The following is a 23,009-nucleotide window of genomic DNA, read 5'->3' on the forward strand; positions in this document are numbered from 1 at the left end:
TTGTCCCAAGCGACCAAAGCAAGATTCCAATATGGAACCTAGCACTTCCTAAACAAAAGATGCTACCCCAGCACAAGACAAGAAAGGCAAAGCTGTTTGAATGGCAAATACCATCCACCTGAGCCTTGCCAGCAACCCCGAACCTTCCCTAGCCACTCAAGTACTTTGTGTTCAAGGATCGATTCGTGGAACAATGGTCACTATCCTCATCGACAGTGGCTGCTCTCATAACTTCCTAGCTAGTTCTATGGTCGACAAACTTTGATTGACCACCACTCCTAGTCTCACGGACTATTAGATTGAACTCGCAAATGGAACTACCTTCTTGTGCAACACCAGGATCAAAAACTTGTCTTTTCGCATCCAACATTATACGGACAAGTTGAACTTCGACATCATGCCTCTTTCTCGGTACGATGTCATACTTGGACAACAGTGGCTCTACGACTATGATCCATCAATCAGTTTTCGCAGCAATACTATCCAGTTTATCCACCAGGGAAAACTTATTGAGCTAACTAGTTCTAGGAACTCTCCTTCAACCCCAGTTGCCTTTGCCCTACAAGTAAAGAAGTGGGTTCGTAAACGTCAAGTAAAGACTTCACTTCTATTGGTCACGGCAGTAGAGGAGACACCAACAAAGGATCCTCCTGAATACCTCAACCAACCTTTTTTCCAGCCCTACCTGGATATTTTTCCACAGGAATTGCCAAAGCAGTTGCCACCTCGACGACCAGTGGATCACCCAATCGAACTTATTCCCGGCAGTAATCCACCGTCGAAACCTCCTTATCGGGTTTCTTACACTCAAAATGAAGAAATCCAAAGACAAGTGACAGAACTACTCGACAAAGGTCACATTCGGCCCAGTCGCAACCCTTTCGGATCTCCTGTACTACTTGTGGAAAAAAAGAATAAGTCAATGCGCCTCTGCATCGACTACCGAGCCCTCAACAAGCTCACTATCAAAAACAAGTATCCATTGCCTCGCATCGATGACCTCTTCGATCAACTTCTACACACAACACAATTCTCAAAGATTAATCTTCGTTCAGGTTATCATCAAATTCGCATACGAGAAGGCGATGAGTACAAGATAGCTTTTCGAACAAAGTATGGACACTATGAATGTTTGGTCATGCCTTTTGGGTTAAACAATGCCCCGGCCACATTCATGACACTAATGAACGACATCTTTAGGCCTTTCCTCGATAAGTTCGTCATCGTTTACCTCGATGACATCCTCGTTTTCAGCAGATCCCTACATGAGCACAAACAACATCTTCACCAAGTTTTTGCAGTTCTCCGCGCAAATTCTCTCTACATCAACATTGAGAATAGTGAGTTCTTCAAGACCCAACTCGAATATTTGGGACATGTTCAGCTCAAGGCATCTCTGTGCATCCCAAGAAGGTCGAGGTAATCTGAAACTGGCCTACTCCTAAGAATGTTCATGATGTCCGCTCTTTTCTCGGATTGGCAAACTTCTACCATACAAAGGTCTATCAGTTTTCCGAAATCGCAGCTCCTATGTCCGAATTATTGAAAAGCACAGTAGTTTTTTAGTGGCTTCCCGAAACATAGTATAGTTTCCAACAACTCAAGCAAGCACTCACTACCACACCAGTTATGGCTATTGCTGACCCAAACCTTCCATTTGAGGTCATGACCGACGCTTCCGACATCGCTACAGGAGCAGTCTTGATGCAAGAAGGCAGAGTTATTGCTTTTGACAGCCATAAACATTCTGATATCCAAAGCCGATACCTGGTTTATGATAAGGAGTTTCTTGCCGTTGTACATGCTTATCGCTCTTGGAAACATTATCTCATGGGAGCCGACTCGATGGTTAAGACAGACCATCACTCTCTAAAGTATATCTTTACTCAGCCAGTCATGAACGCTCGACAAGCACGCTGGGTTGAGTTTCTGGCCAACTTTCACATGACCATTGAGTACATTCCAGGACTACGCAATGTAGTTGCAGATGCTCTCAGCAGGTTAACTCTAGCATCAGCTATGGTAATCTCTACATTATCTGTGAATGTTCCGAATTCATTCAAAGGGAAGTATTTCCATGATAAAGACTTCGGCACAGCAGTACAAGTTCTTTCAAAAGATCAACCTTCGACTTCCGAACAGAAGATTTTCTCATCCTATTCTTATACGAATGACCTTCCTTATTATCAAGATCACGTCTGTGTACCACATGACAAGGATGTTCGATGTCTTTTGTTAAAAGAGCATCATGTAGTTCCTTATGTTGCCCATCCAGGCATCAACAAGACTTATCGGTTACTCAGTGCAACATACTACTGGCCTCAGATGAAAAGCGACGTCATCAAAATGGTTACATCTTGCTTATCTTGTCAACAAATGAAAGCAAGCCGATGACTTCCAGCAGGACTTCTTCAGCCTCTTTCAGTTCCAACTGAACGGTGGGAAAGTATTTCCATGGATTTCATTACAACACTACCACGATCCTCCAGAGGTAATACTCGGATTATGGTAATTGTTGACCATAATTGTTGATCGATTGTCCAAAATGGCACACTTTGTTGCTTGCAAAAGCAATGCACAGGCTCCGGACATCGCCAAACTCTTCATACAACACATCTTCCGACACCATGGATTGCCCAAGAATATCATATCCGACAGAGATCCTAAGTTTACCAGTCACTTTTGGATTTCACTGTTCGAATCTTTGGGTACAACTCTACTGTTCAGTTCAGGCTACCACCCAGAATCAGATGGCCAGACTGAAAGAGTCAACCAAGTTCTAGAAGAAATGCTTCGACATTATATTCAGTCACGCCTAGCAGCTTGGGAAGAGTATCTACCACTCCTTGAGTTTGCTTATAATAACTCTTTCCATAGTGCCATCAGCATGACTCCATTCCAAGCAGCTTATGCGCACACTCCGATAGTACCAACGAATTTTGTACTTCAACATCGAGTGGCCCTAGCTGATCAACTGGTTCAAGAAATGCAAGACATTCTACTCCAAGTCAGGGATCATATGCGAAAAGCACAAGAGCGGTATCAACAGTCTGCCAACAGACATAGACGTCACCTGGAATTTAACACTGGTGACATGGTGCTATTATTTGTAGCCCCACATCGCTATAAGACGGTTAAGTCTGTGTTTCCTAAGTTGCGACCAAGATACTATGGACCTTTCCGGATCATCAAGAAAATTTCACCTTTAAGTTACAAATTGGAATTACCATCATCATGGGGTAAAATCCATCCGACATTTCATATTTCTTGGCTAAAGACGTACATTCCAGGCGATGAAGCAGTTCCTCGCAAGTGATTATGTCCCAGAAATCGAAGACGATTATGTTCTCCTTATTCCTGAGCGTATTCTGGACCATCGATAGCGAGAGACTCGACATCGACTTATCACAGAATTCCTTGTTCTTTGGCGAGAACTCGACGACTCTGACGCTACTTGGCAATCTGATGAAGATTACAACAGTACCCTGACATTTTACAGCAGTATTTTCAGAATTTACCGTGATATTTTCTGCATCAGTTCATTATCTCCACCAGGGTCTTATTTTGAGTGGGAGGGGATGTCACGATCTGTGACGTATTCCTTTCTCTATATCTAGACTTATGGATGGTTTGATGAATGGACACTTGTGGAAGGGTATGCGCTTTCAATGGGACACTTCCTATGAGGCACAACCCTTCACAAGAGACATTCTATGGAAGAGACACTCCTATTGTAATGTACCCTCTCATCAAGGGTCACACCCTTCACAAGGGGTACACACCTCTTCATGCACATACACTTTCGAGTACACACCTTTTCATGTGTGACTCTTCACTCTCTATATAAGAGAGGCCCAATTGTATGGATGACACTTCAGATACACTATAGACACTCAAGCAATACAATTATTCCTTGTTCTCTGCTATTTCAGTCTCCTTTCTGTTCCTTAGCACATTCTAAATATAGTAAATCTAGGATTTCTTACAAGCCTCTTTGTATCATTTAAGTAATGAAGCAAGGGTTGCATATTTGCGTAAGCAACGGGATTCCTTGAAGATGGATGAGAGAGAAAGCATGGATGCCAAGGTCAAGGAGTTTTAAGAGCAATTGGTCAACATTGATGAAGCTGTGCCAAATGGTCAGATTGTGTCCACAACACTTAGTGGACTCTCTAACTTGTATCAAGGGTTTGCACGTTGGTGGCCATGGCAATCGCAACCATTATAGCTTTGATCATCTGGTCACTTTATTGCTGCAGGAAGAGCAAAGCTGTGCTAATCGGAATGCCTCTATCTCTGGTGATCAACGCATTTGCTACCCATCATAAGGGTAATGCAAAAACAGCAAAGCCATGTGGGAAACCCAAGCATAATTGTCATAATGCTTCGGATGCCAACAAGAATGCAAATAAGAAAAAGAAAAGATGTGACTATTGTAGAAAACTTGGTCATGATAGTTTTAAATGCCAAAAGTGCATCGGACAGCATCTATTAGCAGGTAGTTACATTTGCGGATGACTTCGCCGGGCCTATCTGGGTTTATCCATTGAAATCTCAAATGCCTTTGCTTGCTTTAGGCAATTCCTTGCTCTAGTTGAGAATGAAAGCGGACACAAGCTTCTCACACTCCACATTGACTGGGGGGTGCATATAAGTCCCAAGAGTTAGCTGATATTTTAGCATCTCTTGGTATCATACATCAGTGCACTATGCCATACACACCCAACAAAATGGTGTTGAGAATGGAACTGGAGATGGCACGGTGTATGATGAAGGCTGAGTCTTTGCCCAGCATTTTCTGGTTGGATGCCATTATGTGTGCCAATTATGTTTTGACCAAGTAACCCACCAGGTCATTAAAGACTTACTCCTTATGAGGTCATCTCAAACATGGAAGTGTTTGGATGCCTTGCATATGCACATGTTCCATCTCAGTCAACAACATAAGCTTGAGAAGAAGTCACTTACATGCATTTTTATTTATCATGGCTCAGAAAGCAAAGCCTATCGAAGTACTAGCAAGGTTATCATCAGCAGAGATATGGTCTTTTGCTGAAAATTCAGTTATGCCTTTGTTAGACAGTTCAAAACAGAGTCCGTGGAGGCTCCAACTAAGCCACCAGCAGGTGATTTACAGCCACAAACAAAAACTGATTTTCAGCCTGATACACACACATTGACCAGGCCACCATAGATCAAGCAATGACCGAAGACAGGGCTCTATTGTCACATGCAAGGACACTTAGTGGAGGTTGTAATGATTGCTACAGCTTGCAATGAAGAGCCATTGTGTCACAAGGATGCCTTAGAGAGAAAAGATTGGATGGATGCTATGCAATTTGGGCTAGACTCGCTTCATCAAGCAAGGGTGCTATAGGCACTAATTGGGTATATAAACTCAAGAGGAAGGTTGATGGTAGTGTTGACTACCAAAAAAGCCTGACTTGTTGCAAAAGCAAAAGGGCATTGATTTTGAGGAGACACTTGCACCCACTTCAAGCATTACTACCATCAAGTGCGCCATTGCCATAACAGCCCATCATCATTGGCAAGTGCATCAACTGGACATCAAAACTGCTTTCCTTCACAGAGATTTGCAAGAGGAGGTGTATGTCGCGCAGCCTCCTAGCTTTGAAATCAAAGGGTCCGAAAATAAAGTATGCCGGCTGCACAAAGCACTTTATGGTTTGAAGCAAGCACCTCGGGCTTGGTATGCCAAGATTAATTCTCATCTTATCAGCCTTAGTTTTCAGAACAGCCCTACGGAAAGCACTCTCTATGTCCGCAGCGTGATGCCGACATGCTGATTGTAATTTTATATGTCGATGTTATGCTTTTGACTATACCTTTCACTCACAGCATATTGCAGCTTTTAAGGCTGATTTGCAGTGCTCATTTGCTATGACAGATTTGGGCCAGCTTCAGTATTATCTTGGCATTCAGTTTGGTCATGTTGGGGAATGAATCCATCCAAACACATTGGACAGCTCCTACATAGATTTCAGCTTGAGTACTGCAACCGATTTTTGCACCTGTGGGGTCTGGTTTCCATTTCTCCATGGATCATTATGTTGATCCCTTTGATGCCACTCTCTATCAGTAGGCCGTTGGAGCTTGATATATATGTGTGTCACACACAGGCAGATCTTCAGTATGTTGTTTCCCACTTGAGCAGATTCATGCATAGTCTTAGTACGCAGCATTGGCAAGCTGTGAAGCGTGTCTTTCGACACTGAAAAGGCACTCAACGTTTGGGCCTTCTCCATTGTCACCAATCTTCACTTACTTTGCATGCTTTCACACATAGTGATTGGGCGAGCTGCTATGACACTAGAGTGTCAAAATAGTGGCAGCTGTTTTATGCTTGGAGCTGCATGCATCTCTTCGTTCAGCAAAAAGCAGCCTAAGTGGCTACTTCCAGCAATGAAGCTAAGGATAGGCCAGCTTTTACACACAGTGGAATGTATCTGGCTACCAAAACTACTTGCAAGTCATGATGTTGGCCAAACATCTCCCACCACTACCTACACTAAAAGTCAAAGTGCTTTAGCCATTGCATGGAATCCAATGTTTCATGCGCGCACTAAGCACATTGAGGTTCATTATCATTATGTGATGATCTCAATAATGAGAAGTGTAGTATCTACTTGGTTTGATTTTTACATTTTACTGGTATTTTGGTTCAAGGTCCAAGGGAGATCCTCTTGCCAATATTGCTGCATGTATGACTTTGGTGTGCTGTATATTGACAATCTATGTGGAGGAAGAAGGTCAACTTCCATATTCCAAGGGGATTTCAACCCCCCTAGAAAGAGGCTTAGACTTTCGCCAAGATGTGTACTCTTGGATGATATGGCAGAGAATGAACGCGTATATGTAAACTATTCCTTTTTCATACTATGCAGACAATATGGCTTGAACTCTATCCTAAGTTCATTTCTCCTTTGAGTGTATATCAAGGTGACCATGGGTAGTTAAATGCATCAGGGCCAGAACCACTCTCTTGGATCCCACTGGACCTCCCTCAGGGGTCTACCCTCCCACAGCCGAAGGCACCACATCTAGAGGCATCCTGCTCTGAAATACTGGGAGGGTCAATGTGCCACTCCTTCCCCAAACGGCCCACCACTCTGATCATCTGCCAGTGTATCCCATCCAGACTCCCATCCATCTCGGGGTCACTCTCAGTGAGTGGCTGAAGTAGGCCTCCAGGTCCTACACGAAAGAAGCCGGGGTACGTGCTGCCGCGCTGCATCAACATCCTCAAGGGAACACCGGTACGAGAAAACTGCCACAACCATCTGTTGTCTCTCCAAATGTGAAGTCCTTCCCACCAGAACTCCGGAATGGCTAAGTTAATCTCGCCCATCCGCTGCCCTGTCCCTCGCAGATGCGCTAGCGCATCAAGCCTCGCCTCTGTCTCCATAGGTAGTCTGCTCCAACGGCCAAAGGACCCTGCTCGACCACTGTCCCACTGTGCCCAATCAATGTGAGTCCGCTGTCCGAGCATACGACCCTCCTAATCTCTGATCTCTGGGTGCCACATAAGGGGCTGGTGCTCAAACTCCTCTCTGCATCTAGGCGGAGCACGGATGAGACCCCCTGCCCCTATGAAGACGACTCATCAGGGGGGAGCCCTTCCCCATAAGGGGGACCTCTAAGAAGATCCATCGATGTGAAGGCTGCCAATGTCCCCCAGTGCATGGAGTGTTCCTCAGAAGCCCTCGCTGTAAGAGGAGCTTACAAGGCTCTGCACCTGGGGTGAGGCCACGAACCACCAACTTGCCCAGAAGGGCCCTGCTCTGCATCTCCGGATCAATGACACCCAAGCCTCCCAGTGCCTGCGGCATGATCGCTGTCTACCAAGCTACTCGGGCCCTAGTGTTCCTCGTGCCATCTGAACCTACCCAAAGGAAGTTCCGTACCAACTGTCGGAGCTGCCCAATGCAACCTCTGTGAAAGCACCAGCAGGAGGCAATATACCAGGCCGTGGCAAGAAGAACCTAGTTTGCCACTAAGGCACGACCTGCTAAGGAGAGTTTGGCCGAGCTCCAATAGAGAAGCTTGTGCTGAACACTCTTAAGGACCAGGGCAATCTACTACTCTGCTGTAATGTCAATACCCACCTGGCATCCGAGGTATCTCGTTGTCTCGCCCTGCGGTATCCATCTGAAGCCAAAGTCACTCCCCCACTCCCGGATCTCCTGTGTCTCCTCAAAGCCTGTGAAGAAACCTATAGATTTCGTCCAGTTAATCCGTGCGCCCATGGCCTCATAATAAATAGCCAGGGCACCCCTGACTCTCTCCAGACTCGCTGTGGTGCCCTCAACATACAAGGCCGTGTCGTCTGCAAACTCCGAGTCAAGTAGCTCCTCCTCCTGTCTGATTGGGAGCTTCAACCCTATGAGACCCGCCACCTGTGATCTCATATAGTAGCCCAAAGCCTCCGCCACAAACAAGAAGAGGAAGGAGCAAGTGGGCAGCCCTAGCGGACTGAGCGAGAAAGGGAGCAAGTGGGCAGCCTTGACGGACTGAGCGAGATAGAGGAAAGGCCTCGCCTGTGTGTCCTCCGATAAGCATTTGGCTAGAGCTCCCTGCATATAGCGCTGAAACTCCTCTGACCCATCTGTCTGCTGAGAAACCCAATCTCCTCATAGTGCTCTCCAAGTAAGACCACTCCAGCCTGTCGTAGGCCTTCTCAAAGTCCAAGAGAAGGACGGCCAATGGCTGTGACTCCTCTCTGGACCAATCCACTACCTCCCAGAACGTGAAGATGTTGTCCAGGATGCTACGCTCCTGGACAAACCCAGTCTGTGTGTCATGGATGATGTCGGTAAGATGGGGCAGTAACCGCAAACTCAAGACCTTGGCGAGAATCTTGTATGCAATATCAAGCAAAGTGATCGGCCTCCACTATCTGATGTCTGACCTATCTCCTCCCTTCAGGATCAAACAAATCCACCCCCTCCTCAAAGTCTGAGGGAGAAGACCTGTGTCAAAAATCTCCTGGCAAGCTAGACGAAAAAGGGGTGGAGATAATCTCCCATAAGTTCTGGAAGAAGGCCGGAGTCAAGCCATCCTCACCCGGGCACTTCTAGGTCGGGAGAGCCTTGAGGGCTTCCCAGAGCTCCTCATCTGTGAAAGGCTCCTCAAGTCTGCTGCATAAGTCCTACGAGACTACTGACGGAACGTGATCCCAAACTAGCTCTCGGGCCACAAGACTAGCTGGGGTCATCCTCTCCGTTTGAAAGAGCTGGCTGTAGAAACCCGTGGTCATGTCCAGAATCTCCTACGGATCAGTGTGCATGATGCCCTACGAGTCCCGGAGACGCTGTAGCTGTGTGCCTGGCGATCGGGGCCCAGTGGTCTGAAAGAACTGCTTCATCATCCTGTCCCCTTGCTGCACCCATCCGGCCCAGGAGGAATGATAGGAGAACTCAGCCTGCCGCACCTCCGTGTCTTGGAGCTCGAGACGAGCGCTCTTGAATCTGTCACTAAGCCCACTGAGACACCAGGTCTTGCTCCCTGAGCCTCTCGATGGAGGCGAGGTCTCTCCTCAAAGCCCGCTCTCGTTCCTAAAGGGTACTCCGCCAAAGGACGTGAGCCTGCAACTCCTCACTTCTCCTCTGAATCGCATCGGCTACCCACGTAGCCCAACCCTCACACAGTGCCGTCTCTGACTACTCCCAAATCTCTGCCATGACCTGCTGAATCTCCTCGTCCTGCAGGAGGTCCTCTGGAATGTGGGACCCCTTCTGGGGGAGACCTCGGCGGGACTGATCCAAGTGAAGTACCATTGGAGAGTAGTCTGACATCGTGGTACCTGCCACAATCCCGGTAGATCCACCTCTGTGTAGTGCCCAGTCCCCAACATAGAAACGGTCTAGCCTCTCTAGCAATCCATCGTGTCTCCTCTGTCCAAAGGAGAAGAGAAGGATGCCAGGTGTCCTGCTGAATCTGGCTCTCTTCACGGGTCTATATCACTGATCATGAAAATGAACTGCTCCCAGGTGCTACACTATGTGTTGGCATCTATAAAAAAGAGGCTCCGCCCTGCTTGTCTTCCCCAAACTCCAGGTTGTTGAAGTCACCTCCAACAATCCAAGAGTCTACATCCGGAAGACAATCTGACAGCCTCCTCCAAAAGGCCAGGGGGTGCTGTCGGCACGCTGAGGCATACACGTTCAGGATCCCGATCCTGGACTCTCCCGTCTGAACTCCCGTCCAAATTGCCCATCCTCGAATGAGTTCGCCCTAATCGTAGACCTCTAGGGCCAAAGTATGTGAGACTGAGATGTAGACCCCTCCACTCCGTCCTACCGCAGGGGACCACTCGTCTGGACCTCTCCCTGGGAGAAGGTGATGGTGTTGTCTGATGTTTGAAGCTGAAAACATGTGCTCCTCAATCATAAGGATATCCACTACCCGTCCTACCACTGCCCTCTGCAACTCCTGCCAGAGTGGTACTGCGGCTAGCTACGAACACAGTCATGGAGCCCATGTACGTTCCAACTCACTATGGTCTAGCTCATGAGGACGGGGGAGTCGGGAACAAGGTTCTTCTGTGAGTGGGTGCATGTCCCAGAATGACTACTTTGTGTGATTTTACCGGGGGTTTAGAAGGCAAGTAGTCAGTATCTGTGCGTCGCCAAACTAGTGTGGATACCGGCTCAATACCGATCTTCCGTGCCCACTTCATCATGAAGGAGGCTTCCACCCCGAACAGCTCTGCACACTTCTGGAGGGGCCAAAAGTGTGCTTGCTCCACCTTTGCCTCCAGCGGCAATCTGATAACTCATGTCGCCAAACCACACGCCAACTCCTCGCACGTGAAGCTCAACTGAAAGTTCACCTCCACACCATGGACGTACCAAAGGTCTAGTCCATGTGGCCCCATCCACTCATCCATCATGAGTGTAATCTAGCTCCCCAAAATAGCATCGAACACCTCCGGGGATCATTTCTCCACCCCTGTGGAGGCAAACGAAAATCTCCAAATGGGGTGTGTCGGAGATCCCACTGCACTGATCAAACCCCCCTTTCGAGGCTGAAGGACCATAAACATTACCTCCAATGGAAAAGGATAAGAGTCCAAAACCTCCAAATAGTTCTAGGGTCCTAACCTCCAGAAGTCCCACGGTAAGGGACACCCAGGCTAGAGGTTAGGGACTGCTGACTGGGAAGACGAGCCTCGTCCCTCATAATCCCTCCCTGAACGGGCATGTTGCTGTGATGAGGAGGCAGAAGGGGGCGTCATCGTTTCCTTGCCAACTGGTAGGGATGTCGAAGCGGAAGAACCTGCTGCTGAAGTGGAGAGGGGGACAGCAGGAGAGGGAGCGGTGGGGACGTGGGGGATAGAGGGAGGGGGGCGAATGGTGAGGGTGACTATAGGAGGGGGGGCTAAGGAAGGGGGAGGGAGAGGGGGCGGGGGGAACCCTGGAGGGGGAGGGGGGAGTGAAGAAGAAGAGGGGGAAGGATCTGGAGGGGGAGGGGGAGGAGGGACAAGGATCACAAGGCCCCCCTGCTGGTCAAGCTCGCCAGGGCTCTAGATCGGCTCCTCCGCAGCCCCCAATGGGCTAGCGTCTGCGGCTTCCACCATCGCCGCATCTAGACCTCCTGGGGCTCGCTGCTGCTGCAAGGATGGAATCGAAGGCTGAACCTCCGAAGCTGGAGGACCATCTGGATGGGTGGTGGCCCCTGTCGCTAGAGGAGGTGGCTCCTGTTGTTCCTCCTTCGGGGCCTCTCGGTCAATCCTGTCCCTCTCTCTGCAATCAGTCCTCTGCTTGCGGCGCTTGTGGGCCTGCTTGCTTAGGTTCTTTTTCTTTTTAACTTGGGTCCAGTCCCCTTCTGAGGAGGTAACCCAAGGGGTCTGAGACTCCTACTGCTCCTGCTTGAGAGGACGTTGGGCCCGGGCCTGTTGACTCTGTCTACTCTGCGGAGGGGGGAGGGAGGCGCACGAGGGAGGCCATGGGGGAAATCTCTAGCAAGGTGACCCATCTGTCTGCACCGAAGACACTAGCCTGGTAACCCAGAAATCTCCACCCTCTGACGAAGTGTGCCCCCTTGAAGGGTCTCGAGAAGGATCAACTCTGGGAGGGACTCTGGGCTCTCAACCACCAGTCTAATCTTGGGGACTCCATCATCTGCTAAAACTGAGACGGCCGACTCTGACGGGGACTCGAGCACTGTGCCAAATGCCCGACCAATGGAAGGGAGGATGGCTCGATACTCCTTGGGGAGCCCTAGGAAGGGAAGCGTAACCAGGAAACGTGGAACATGGTGTGTCTTATCCATGTCCTCCACTGTGAACCCATGATACCAAGGAAAGAGGTAAACCAAATGTGGGTCGAGGAGGATGGGGCTTTGCTCCACAAGTGTTGAGGCAGTGTCGGGGGAGCTTAGCTGGATGAGGAAAACACCTCGTCCATAGATGGTGACCTCCTAGATGTGGTCTCCTTCTAATGCCAAGCTCGCCTGGATCCACTCTCGCACCTGTCTCCGTGTAAGCATGAGGCCCACAAGCGCCTTGTCTTGGAGGGACTGAACTGCCTACTGTACTTGTTGCTTGTCAGCTAGGGAAAGAAGAACCTTAACGGCAGTGGGATTCGAGGGTGCTGCCATAGAGCCCCTTTGGCCAGACCAAGGGTCACCACCAAGGTTTTCTTAGCAAGCGCAAATGCTCTCACTGCAGGGAGGAAGAAGAAAGGGAGAAAAACGGGGGGAGGCGGAGATGAGGCGGAGTGAGGGGGGTTAAGGACGGAAGAGGAAGGCAAGGAGGGCGAAAGGCAGAGGAGGGGGGGGGACGAGAAGGCGAGGAGGGAGAGAAGGCGAGGGCAAGAGGCGAAGAGGAGGTAGGAGAAGGAAGCCGCCCAGGGGGGGGGGGAGAGAAGGAGGCGGAGAAGGCAGAGGGGGGAGGAGGTAGGGGGGGTAGGAGGCGGAGAAGGTGGCAGGGGGAGGTGGTAGAGGCGGAGGAAGGAGGAGGGGAGGGGCAGCGGGGGAGGTGGAAGAAACAGCAGGGAGGGAAGGAGGAGGGGGAGCGGGGAAGCAGAGAGGGGAGGCGGGGGGGCAGCGCGGGGAGACGAGGCGGGGGGGGCGAGGAGGGTAGGCGAGGGGAGATGGGGAGGGGGGGCAGAGAGGTAGCAGAGGAGGTAGAGGGAAGAGGCGGCGAGGGGGAGCGATGGCAGACGAGGTGGGGGGGGCTGCGGGAAGGAGGAGATGTCGGGAGGGGGGCAGCGGGAGCAGCCAGGTCCAAGCTTTCCAACCCACTTTAGAGTCCCCTAATATCCGAAATATCTAGCTAGGGCTAGTTCAAGACATCATGAGTGTCTTGGCATAGTTATTCCAAAGACTAGGGGTCCTAGATGGGGTAGGGTTACATCCATATTCTTTGAAATTCGTACTCTGGGGGATACTAACATTCCATGCTCGTACCATACAAGAGAATGTCACTGTATCCTCTACCTATTTGTTCCTTGTATGGGTGTTCTCATTGCTAGTGTTGCCAAAGCACTTTGCCCTCATCTCTATACCCACTATTTCGAGGAACAGACCCCTCCCTTGGCTTCTCCATCAACCTTGATTGTTTAGGAAATGAATTTGTACAGTAGTATCAATGGAATTAGTGAAAAGGGTGGTGAGCTTGGCATCAAGGGTAGGCTAGTTGTCTATGTCCTCTAGAAATGTGGCCAGATATTATCATATATGTAATCTAATGAATGGTTTAAGTAATACTAATTGTATGTGGAAGGGGAGAGTGGCAGGTAACTATGCACCTAATGATATTGTTAGGCATTGCCTTGGAGCTGTATCGGCTCAAGAAGATTAAAAAAATAGTAACAATAGAATAGAGAGGTAGGAAGAGAAGCCAGATTTTTTAGCCCAGGCAAGATCTAGTAGATCTATTCTCCAATTCCAAAACAGGTCAAACACTTGCAGATTTATAAAACATAAGCAACATGATTGATCAGACAAACAACAAAAAAATCAGAAAGATATTCAAAGTTGAATTTGAGAAGTACAACAAACAACCAAGCGGTGATACAGATTCCCACATTGTTCCACGACCCTTTGCCGCTCAAGCAAAGCCCACAGGCCAGGAATTATAGCTCTTCCCCACTGACACAAATCAGACAGTCCTTCATAACTTCAGAATAGGTCTTCTTGCCTACACCATTGCTAGAAACCAGAAGCACATGCATTGCACATGCAGACCCTTGTCCTACCTTTTTCCATGGGTATATCTATGAAAAGACTGTCATGAACAGAAGAAGCCTCAGCAGCATACAAGAGATTCAAGGGGGTGGGGAGTCTAATGAACAATGGATCTCCAATGTTTCACCTTTGGGATCAGGACAATAGAAAGAACAAAAATTCTATAGGACAGCCTAGCTAATAACAAGCCTCTTTGCTGACGACAGAAAAAGATACCTAAAAGTGTACATGCATAACAGTGACAAAAGTTTGTTACATGCTTCTACATTTGTTATGCCTTGGAGTAATCTGACCAGAGAGGGAAGGAGATTACATCATTATGTTAACAGTAGCCAGCAATGAGGAAGGCTGAAAACATTCCTTTCTGTATTTTAGTTAGAAGATCATTCAGTATCAAAGGAATCTGATCCCTTTGATAGACCAGAAACAGTAAATAAACATAAACAAGCTTGAGGAAACAGAGAGGAGAAGAAACAGAGACAGAAAAAACGCAGTAGAGGAGAACAAGGAATGGAAAAAAAGAATCTACAGATAGCGTGCTTTACCTGGCAGAAGCATTCACAAATACTATTCTCAGGTTCATAAATTTTTCAGGAAGAGAAAACCCTCTTCTAGCTATATATTGCGAAAATACAGCCGCTTTCTCTTGGAGCTGTGTCACCTGGCAAAGTGAATATGTAGTCAGCCATGGTCTCGTGAGGCATCAGACACCTTTCCATGAGAAAATTCTTAGAACAAACAAGAAAAAAAAGCCATTGCATTGATGTATTTGGTCATTCTTGACAAAAATCTATTTTCTGGAGAAAAGAAAAAGGCCATTGCCTTGGACCCGAATTCAACTGTGAATTGACAACACCTAGATACGATGCATCAAGTTTGCTAGTTCCTAGATACGATGCATCAAGTTTGTTAGTTATCTGATCCATTCAGCAGAAATGGTAAAACCTATGTGCAATATAGTGGCCGCTTTGAAACCAGCACATGCAAGTCATCTGTACATAGGCACTGCTGCACAAAGAGGATACAACTCATGTACAGGGATGAGATTTCCCATGCAGGTGGGGTGAGGGTCTCGACGGATGACTCTCCAACCTATCCTTGTTCTACTCATGCACGCTGTGGGGGGGAAGGGGGTGAGGAGCACGGCGGCGTCATCTCCATAGGAACTACAAACTGCTGTCCTGCCTACTTTGGCCTCCTACCTCTTTCTTACATAGTGTTGCTTTCTCCGGTTCTAGACCAGCACCCAAGCCATACTGAGGGGAGCCTGTGGGCTCTACAATGCGTTGGTGATGGGGGAAGGCTCCTACCTAAGTAGCTACCCCTCGCCCTGCCCTGTCCTGCCTTGCCACAGGGCGACTCGCAAACTTTAGGCAAGGGTTGCCCAGGTGTCCAAGCTCCTTACAAGGTGACAATGCCCTTAAAGTCTTGCTACCTCCACACGCTGAAGCACTAGTCCTCCCAAGAGGGTCTCAAAGGAGATACAAGATGGTAAAGTGGGGGGTCCCATAACTACCAATCAGACCTTCGGCACCCCATTGTCCAACTACAAGGACTGAGGCCGCCGTCTTGGGGGACTCCAACCCCAAACTTGGCACCAATCAAGGAGAGGACATGCCTGTACTCCAAAAGCATGCCCGGGAATATCAAAGTCACTGGGTATCTCGGGATCTGATAGCGCATCTCCATATCATCCGGTGCAAAATCATGGTACCAGGATTATGAAGAAAACCAAGTGGAGTTCAAGGTAAATGGAGGACTCTGCAGAAGTGTTTGAACTATCTCAAGGGTGGACATCTGGATCACAAAAACACCGCACCCATATATCATCATCTTCGACAATGTTTCCATATGAACTCCTCTGGCGAGTCCCGGTAAGGGTCACTTTTTCACTGCACAAAAAAATGAGGTGCTACTTGCTAATTATGAGAAAAGGAGTGAACAACAAGGACAGAAAGGAGAGGGAAAGAAGGGCAAAATAGAGGGATGGGAAAGGGAACGCGACGTAGGGGGAATGCCTTTGGGAGAAGGGAGAGGGACCTAGAAAGCTAGGCAGAAAGGGATATGGGAAGGAGGAGGGGGGAGAAAAAGGAGAGAGAAGAGGGGGGATTTGAGAGAAGAAGGGAGGGAGGAAAAAACTGGACGGGGGACGAGCAGAATAGGGGAGCAGACAAGAGCAGTCCTGCGGAGGGCTGGGGGATAAGTGAAACCCCAGCTGGCCAGATGCTGGCTTAGGGGGCCACGACCTGCCAGGAGGGGGTGGAAAGATGGGGGAGGGGAAAGCAGCAGAAAGGGGAATGCCAGTCAGAAGAGAGAAATGGGGAATATGACACGACTTGTTGTATACCTGACTAGGCATAAAAAGTCGAAAGAAAGATCCAGCAACCTATACTTTAACAGGCCATAAATCTGCCAGAGCTCAGTCAGTCTCAACCTGAAAATGTTATGGGGGCGGGACACCTTACGGTCATATAATGAACTCTGCATTAGAAAAGGGCAAGGCGAGATGGAAAGGTAATCCCAGGTAACACAGATAAAAGCTGCCAACACAGAAGCATGCTTACAAAGGGCTGGGGGATAAGTGAAACCCCAGCTGGCCAGATGCTGGCTTAGGGGGCCACGACCTGCCAGGAGGGGGTGGAAAGATGGGGGAGGGGAAAGCAGCAGAAAGGGGAATGCCAGTCAGAAGAGAGAAATGGGGAATATGACACGACTTGTTGTATACCTGACTAGGCATAAAAAGTCGAAAGAAAGATCCAGCAACCTATACTTTAACAGGCCATAAATCTGCCAGAGCTCAGTCAGTCTCAACCTGAAAATGTTATGGGGGCGGGACACCTTACGGTCATATAATGAACTCTGCATTAGAAAAGGGCAAGGCGAGATGGAAAGGTAATCCCAGGTAACACAGATAAAAGCTGCCAACACAGAAGCATGCTTACAAAGATAGTTTGCAAGTTACTTGGACTCAAGAAGAAGAATTACAGGTGCGCTCATAAAGCCAACAGACTCTACACTAGAAAACTAAACAGTAGTGATATTTTCAACAATACAGACTGTTGGGACACCTTTGCTTCATGACCTTGTGGGATGATACAAATGATGAGTTCCTCTGTGATAAAATATTCAAGCATGTTAAAATATCTCTTGAAATCATTATTAAAGTGACTTAGAATCTTCAATCCAATGAGTTCTTTCTTAGAGTAAAACTTTACTTACTGCATTAGGATGTGATTTGGCATTTCCAGAAAGGTCTGTCTCCATCCAAGTACCATCATTGCAAACTCTGACAATCCCTGACAGATTTGAAATTGCAAAAATGTACAGCTCTCTGCAGAGAGAAGCTGTTCACGTCAAACAGACGCAAACAAACGGCTGTAAACTGTTCAAATCTGATAGTTATGAAGATCCAAATATGACATTTCCAAGACATTTGCATCGAAACATGTTGACACTTCACTACAAATCAACAAGGTAGATTTTCCAGCAGTTTGAAGCTTCATAACAAAATAATGTTGACCCCCTGACCTGTCTGTCAAAAGGACTGCATCAATGTCTTGATGGCCTCGATGACCGGTATCAGGGATGCGCAAAGCCTGGAACACAATTCCCCCATAAACTGCTTGAAACCTGTTCAATGTATGGCAACAGTACCCATTTAATAACTTTTTCCCATTTAATCTTATATGACCTGAAAGATTCTCCAGCTGATAACTTTCTTTTAAATCATGCACAAAAAGTCTTTCAATGGAAAACAATTGATTGCTACCAATCTTCATAGAGAATGAAGCGCCATTTTAGTCTAGCGGGTTCTAGTTACCATGATCCCACAGATGTATGGTGGGTTTAGACCATAGTGTAAGCATAACCACTCCCCATACACACACAATCAAATACCACACAACATGAGCATTTATTTATACAAGGGTCTTGGTGCTAAATTTATGTCAAAACTCTATATTAGTGGGACCATAGCTTCAAAACCGTACACCAATTGAAAAGGTGTGTTCCCTGTACTGACCTTGAGTGTGGTTCTGTATGCCCATAAGGCTGCATTCAGTTTCTCTGCCCAATCAGAACGCTGTGGTTCTACTACCTTGGTGAGGATAATACATAATACTTTGTTGGTGGATTCAGCCTGTCCATTCCCTTGGGGGTAGTAGGGTGTGTTTTTTCTATGGATTACCATAAAGCCAGACGAGTTCTTGGGTTACCTCATTGACAAAATGTGTGCCTCTATCCGACACAATTGCTGATTAAAAACAAGTCCATATTCTCTTTATCCAAGTACAACTGTTTGTGACTTATTCTATTTTAGTCTCTCCCAAATTTGCATTTCCAAGCAAAAAATGCTTTAAAAAGATAGATGATAAAGCAGTCCATCCATACAACAAATCTAGCACCATGTAAATAGTGCCTTTAGAATTTTAAAGCATGAATAACCATCAAGAGCTTCCTGAATATGATACTTTATCTAAGTATCTAACAGCTTCTTCCTTTCAAAGGCGCTAGCCTATCATCAGAATAGTGCTGTCACTTTTAAACATCATTCAACAGGACAGAAATCTTGACATAATCTCTCCCAACATCCAATAAAAGCAAGTAAATCATAGAAGCCACTTGACATCACACAAGGAATTAGCCACTTTAACCGCTTTTACCTTTTCCTCAACAACCTCGATTTCATCGACAAATATGATGTGTCTGTTGGAAAGATCACCTCCCCATCTGTAAGCCCCCAAATGAGGAGGGCATGGGGGAAGCAGACCTAGGGCAGGATAGGCCCAAAAAGAAAGGAGAAGTAAACTGCCACATGGATGGCGGCAAGGCTGCCATGTGGGCAGCACATAAGGAGATCCACCCAAAGCCTTAGAGGCTTCATCAAGGGAGCAGATGGGCAGGAAAGATGGCGGGGTAATGTGCCTTAGATCTGGCCTGGCAGGAAGCGACTGAGGAGCAACAAGAAGGCGCAGGAATGGAGCTGGAAAGGGAGCCTGGCAGAAGGCAGATGTGCAGGGCACACAAGAGTCCAGGTGGTGCAGCAAAGGGAGGGGCTGCAAGTGAACAGCACCCTGCCCTTATATAGGGCTAGCAGGGCTGGTCAGCTGGCCAACCAAGTCAGCCAGCACACAGCCCAAGTATGGGCATATACCTAGATGAGTCCAGGAACATGCCCAAACTCATCCTCTAAAAACACACCATAGTGCAGTTTCAATCTCATGATAGGCACTCATAACATTGAAACCATAAACTCCATCACTCATAGCAGGGACTAGCTACTATGACATCCCCACTAACGTCATCAACACCCAACAGTGGGTGTAGACCATAGTATAAACATATGCTCTCACATATACAAATCCACACACCCACACATACTTGAGCATCCATTTATACAAAGTCTTTGTACTGAGTTTCTGTCGGCACTCCGGAGGAAGGGCAGACCCAACCATGACGAAGGCTAGCACTAAAGGAGAAGGCTAATCAAAAGGTAGTCCAAAATCTCTTCATTCAAACTACAACTGCTTGGAAAGACTAAATGATTCAATCTCTCCCAGACCATAGTTTTCAGAAACGCCGTTTCGGCCTGGGCGAAACGCCGAAACGTTTCAGAAACGTTTCCCTCCTCAGAAACGGCGTTTCCGTTTTTCTGTTTTTCCCAGGGTTTCTATAACCATGGAGGAGACACGTGACTCCTCCATGGATGATCTTGATGAGTGATTTTTGGAGCACTTAGGTCTAGGATTTTGTCATGCCAGGCTCCAGCATTGAGCAGCTGCTGCCAGCCACATGGATATTTTTTTATCATGTTTTGTATTTACTATAGTCTATTACATATGGATTATGGATGATGGATCTTGTTTTGCATTAACTCTTTTGAGGCTTGAGCCTTGAGCCTATAGTTGTCATTTCTGAATTTTGATCTATCATTTGAGTCTTTGACATTGAAATTTGAATGATTGATGTGATAAATCATAGATTTATATTGAACTTGAGCAAAGATGTATTTACTATTTTTCAAGCTTTTGTAATGTTTTTATTAATTATATATGTATGTATTAAACCCTAAAACCGAAACTCCGTTTTCCCGTTTCCTCTCGGAGGCCGCCGTTTCACGCCGTGCTCCGCACCCCCGTTTCCGAAACGCGTGGAAACTATGTCCCAGACAAGCATCTAAATCTAGCTGATAGGGCAACGCACCAATTAAGATAGAAAGATTTATCGCAAAACCAGCAAGCCGCAACATGGACAAAAACTTCACAAGGTGAAACTTGCATGTCTGCTAATACGGCAAAAGCATATACCTAGATGAGTCCAGGAACATGCCCAAATTCTCGAGTGATGAGCATCCCTCTCCTTTCACAGATACCACACTCTAGCACTCTTATGCACACACAATGTACGACATCTGCCACAAGCCACACTTGACCTCTCACAACTACCCTGTATACACCACCGGGTGACATCAACTCTGAAGCTACATAATGGCCAAGCCAAAGATCATGAAAGACTACATATTGAATACATTGCAGATGGATTAAGTACTATGGCCCTAATCTTGGCAAAGCTTTTCAATAAAGCCGTTTGCATTGGTTTCCCCAACAACTGGACCCTTAACCCCATCACTTCCATTCACAAGGCAAAGGATCCCATCAGCCCAAAAACTACAAGGCCATTATCATTGGGCATGTCATGTCCAAGATCTATGCATCACTGCTCGACACACACATTAGCCAGTTTGCAAAGCTCCATGGACTCAAAGTTTATGGACAGGCATGCTTCCATTCTGATCATGCAACTCTAGATCACATCCTCACACTCCGAGGTGTCATTGAGGACGCTAGAGCATGCAGACAATGGGTTAGTGCTGCTCTGTGGATTTCCACAAGGCTTCAAAGAACTCGCCTCATTAGACGCTTGTAAAATCTAGGGTATAGTCAGGAGATCATTTGGGCAATCATGGAGGATCTCAAGCAGGGTTCGAACAGCTACAAGGTGGACAGAGGAGATCATGAGCACTATTGAGGTCAAACAGGGTTGTCCACTGTCATCCTGCTTCAACATGTATCCACTTGCTTGGTACTATTTCTTTTTGTTTTTCAATAGTATGCTTATTAAGAAATGAAATGTTTTCCTACTGTTCAGTTACGGACAATGGGGACTAGGTCTAGCATTTGAGGGTGGACCCCCTTGCTTGGGGTTATGGGCATTAGTGACCCACAAGAGTGATGGCCTCTCTTTGAGAGGGACATCTGGAAACCACACCCCACCTGAGTACCCAAACATGGGACCAATCAAATGCACAGATTGCATACTGACCTAGGAACCATTCAAGAGAATGTTCCCTGAGCTTTGGGTGTGGGCCTCGCAGCATGCCAAGAGTAATGGAGATACAAGATAAGACGGCAAACAAATGAGCTCAGTATGGCTCAATTATGACCTTAGAGTACGTCAATAGATAGTCCAAGCTGTTAGGAACCCGTGGGTGCAATCAGAATTGAATTCTGACAACTTTGAAATTTTAGGATTTTTGGGAGTGAGACGTGGCAGCTGACACGTGGCAAACTGCCACATGGAATCTGAGCTGGCAGGTCAGTCCACCTGTCCCACACATGTAGCAGCATGCATGGCAAGTGGCAGGGCATGCAGGCCAAGTGTCTGGCCCCAAATCTGGTAGATTTGGGGCAGGTTGTGGGCTGTCCTCTTTGGGACTGCAGCCCACCAAAAATCTGGGACAAGTGTCCACCTTCCACTCTAAGCCTGAGGGGGGGGCTGAGCCTATAAAAGAAGGCCTCTCCCCTTCATTCCTTACATGAAAAATTCGTCACTTTTCTTCTCCCTCCTTTTGGTTGATGCAGCAGAACCTCTCCAGCTCCTTGGGTGCAGCCAGCTTCTCCCCAAGCCATTCTCTCACCTCAGCAGCACTTTCTCTCTCTACAGCAACACTCTCTCTCTACAGTTCCAGCCCCTCCTCTCCAAAAATCTGCCCCCTCTCAGCTCTTCTGGAACAGCAGCAGCATCCTCTCTCCTTCTCCTAGCCTGGAGCAGCCACAGCCCTTTTCTCTCTCCTGCTGCAGTCTTTCTCTCTCTACTGCAGAATTTCTCTCTCTACTGTTCCAGCCCACTCCCCTTGCAAAAATATGCCTTTCTGTGCACCTCTGGAACAGCAACAGCTCCTCTCTTACATCCCCTCCCTTGGGATCAGCATTGGCACTCTGTCTCTCTACAGCTATCACTCCATAAAGGCTTTCTCTCTCTAGCCTACAGGCTGTTTTTTCTAAGCTGTTTTCATTCCAGCCCCATTTCCACACTCTCCTCACCCAAGGTAGCTTCAAAGGCATCAAGGACTTCATCTACAAAAGGGTCAAGTCACAAAGGGAGTCTGAATTGTCAAGTTTATCTCATTTACAGCACTATTTCATGTTGTTTCTACTATCTTTCTAGAAACTAGTGCTTGCCTCTAATGTTGGATGTAAGTGGTGATTGTTGCAGGCTTCTTCCTTGTGGATTGGGCAAGCCAAGAGTTGAAACCTGAGCTTGGAGTCCTCCTTTTTGTTGTCTACCTTGTACATATGCTCTTGAGTCTTGTATCTAGGTTCTAGGCTTTCACTGAGTTCATCAGTTTGGAAGGTGCATTGCACCTTGGTCTTGTATCTCCATTTTCAAGAATAAAGTGAGCCTGGATAAGGGGGGGGGGGCCGTCTTGGCCCCTCAATCATATTGCAATTTCCGATGATGTCACTTTGTGTTTCAGCTGTATAAGTCTTAATTCCAGCTTAATTGCAATCTCTTAAGTT

The 23,009-nt window shown here is 47.3% G+C and overlaps 1 protein-coding gene across 2 annotated transcripts in view; it reads right to left on the reverse strand.

The window, feature by feature from the left end:
* Nucleotides 1-23,009, reverse strand: part of LOC147893812 (uncharacterized) — an 87,612-nt gene that overhangs the window by 33,250 nt on the left and 31,353 nt on the right. For both annotated transcript variants that reach the window (XM_087386447.1, XM_087386448.1), the window contains 3 exons: nt 17,740-17,841; nt 17,431-17,542; nt 14,757-14,872 (listed from right to left, as the gene is read on the reverse strand). In XM_087386447.1, coding sequence (XP_087242573.1) covers nt 14,757-14,872; nt 17,431-17,542; nt 17,740-17,841 — 330 coding nt within the window. The remainder of the gene's footprint in view (nt 1-14,756; nt 14,873-17,430; nt 17,543-17,739; nt 17,842-23,009) is intronic.

This window comes from Dipteris shenzhenensis, chromosome 15 (genome assembly GCF_047967505.1).
Source record: "Dipteris shenzhenensis isolate YYH24624 ecotype China chromosome 15, Dip_SZ_1.0, whole genome shotgun sequence".
NCBI classification, from domain to species: domain Eukaryota; kingdom Viridiplantae; phylum Streptophyta; class Polypodiopsida; order Gleicheniales; family Dipteridaceae; genus Dipteris; species Dipteris shenzhenensis.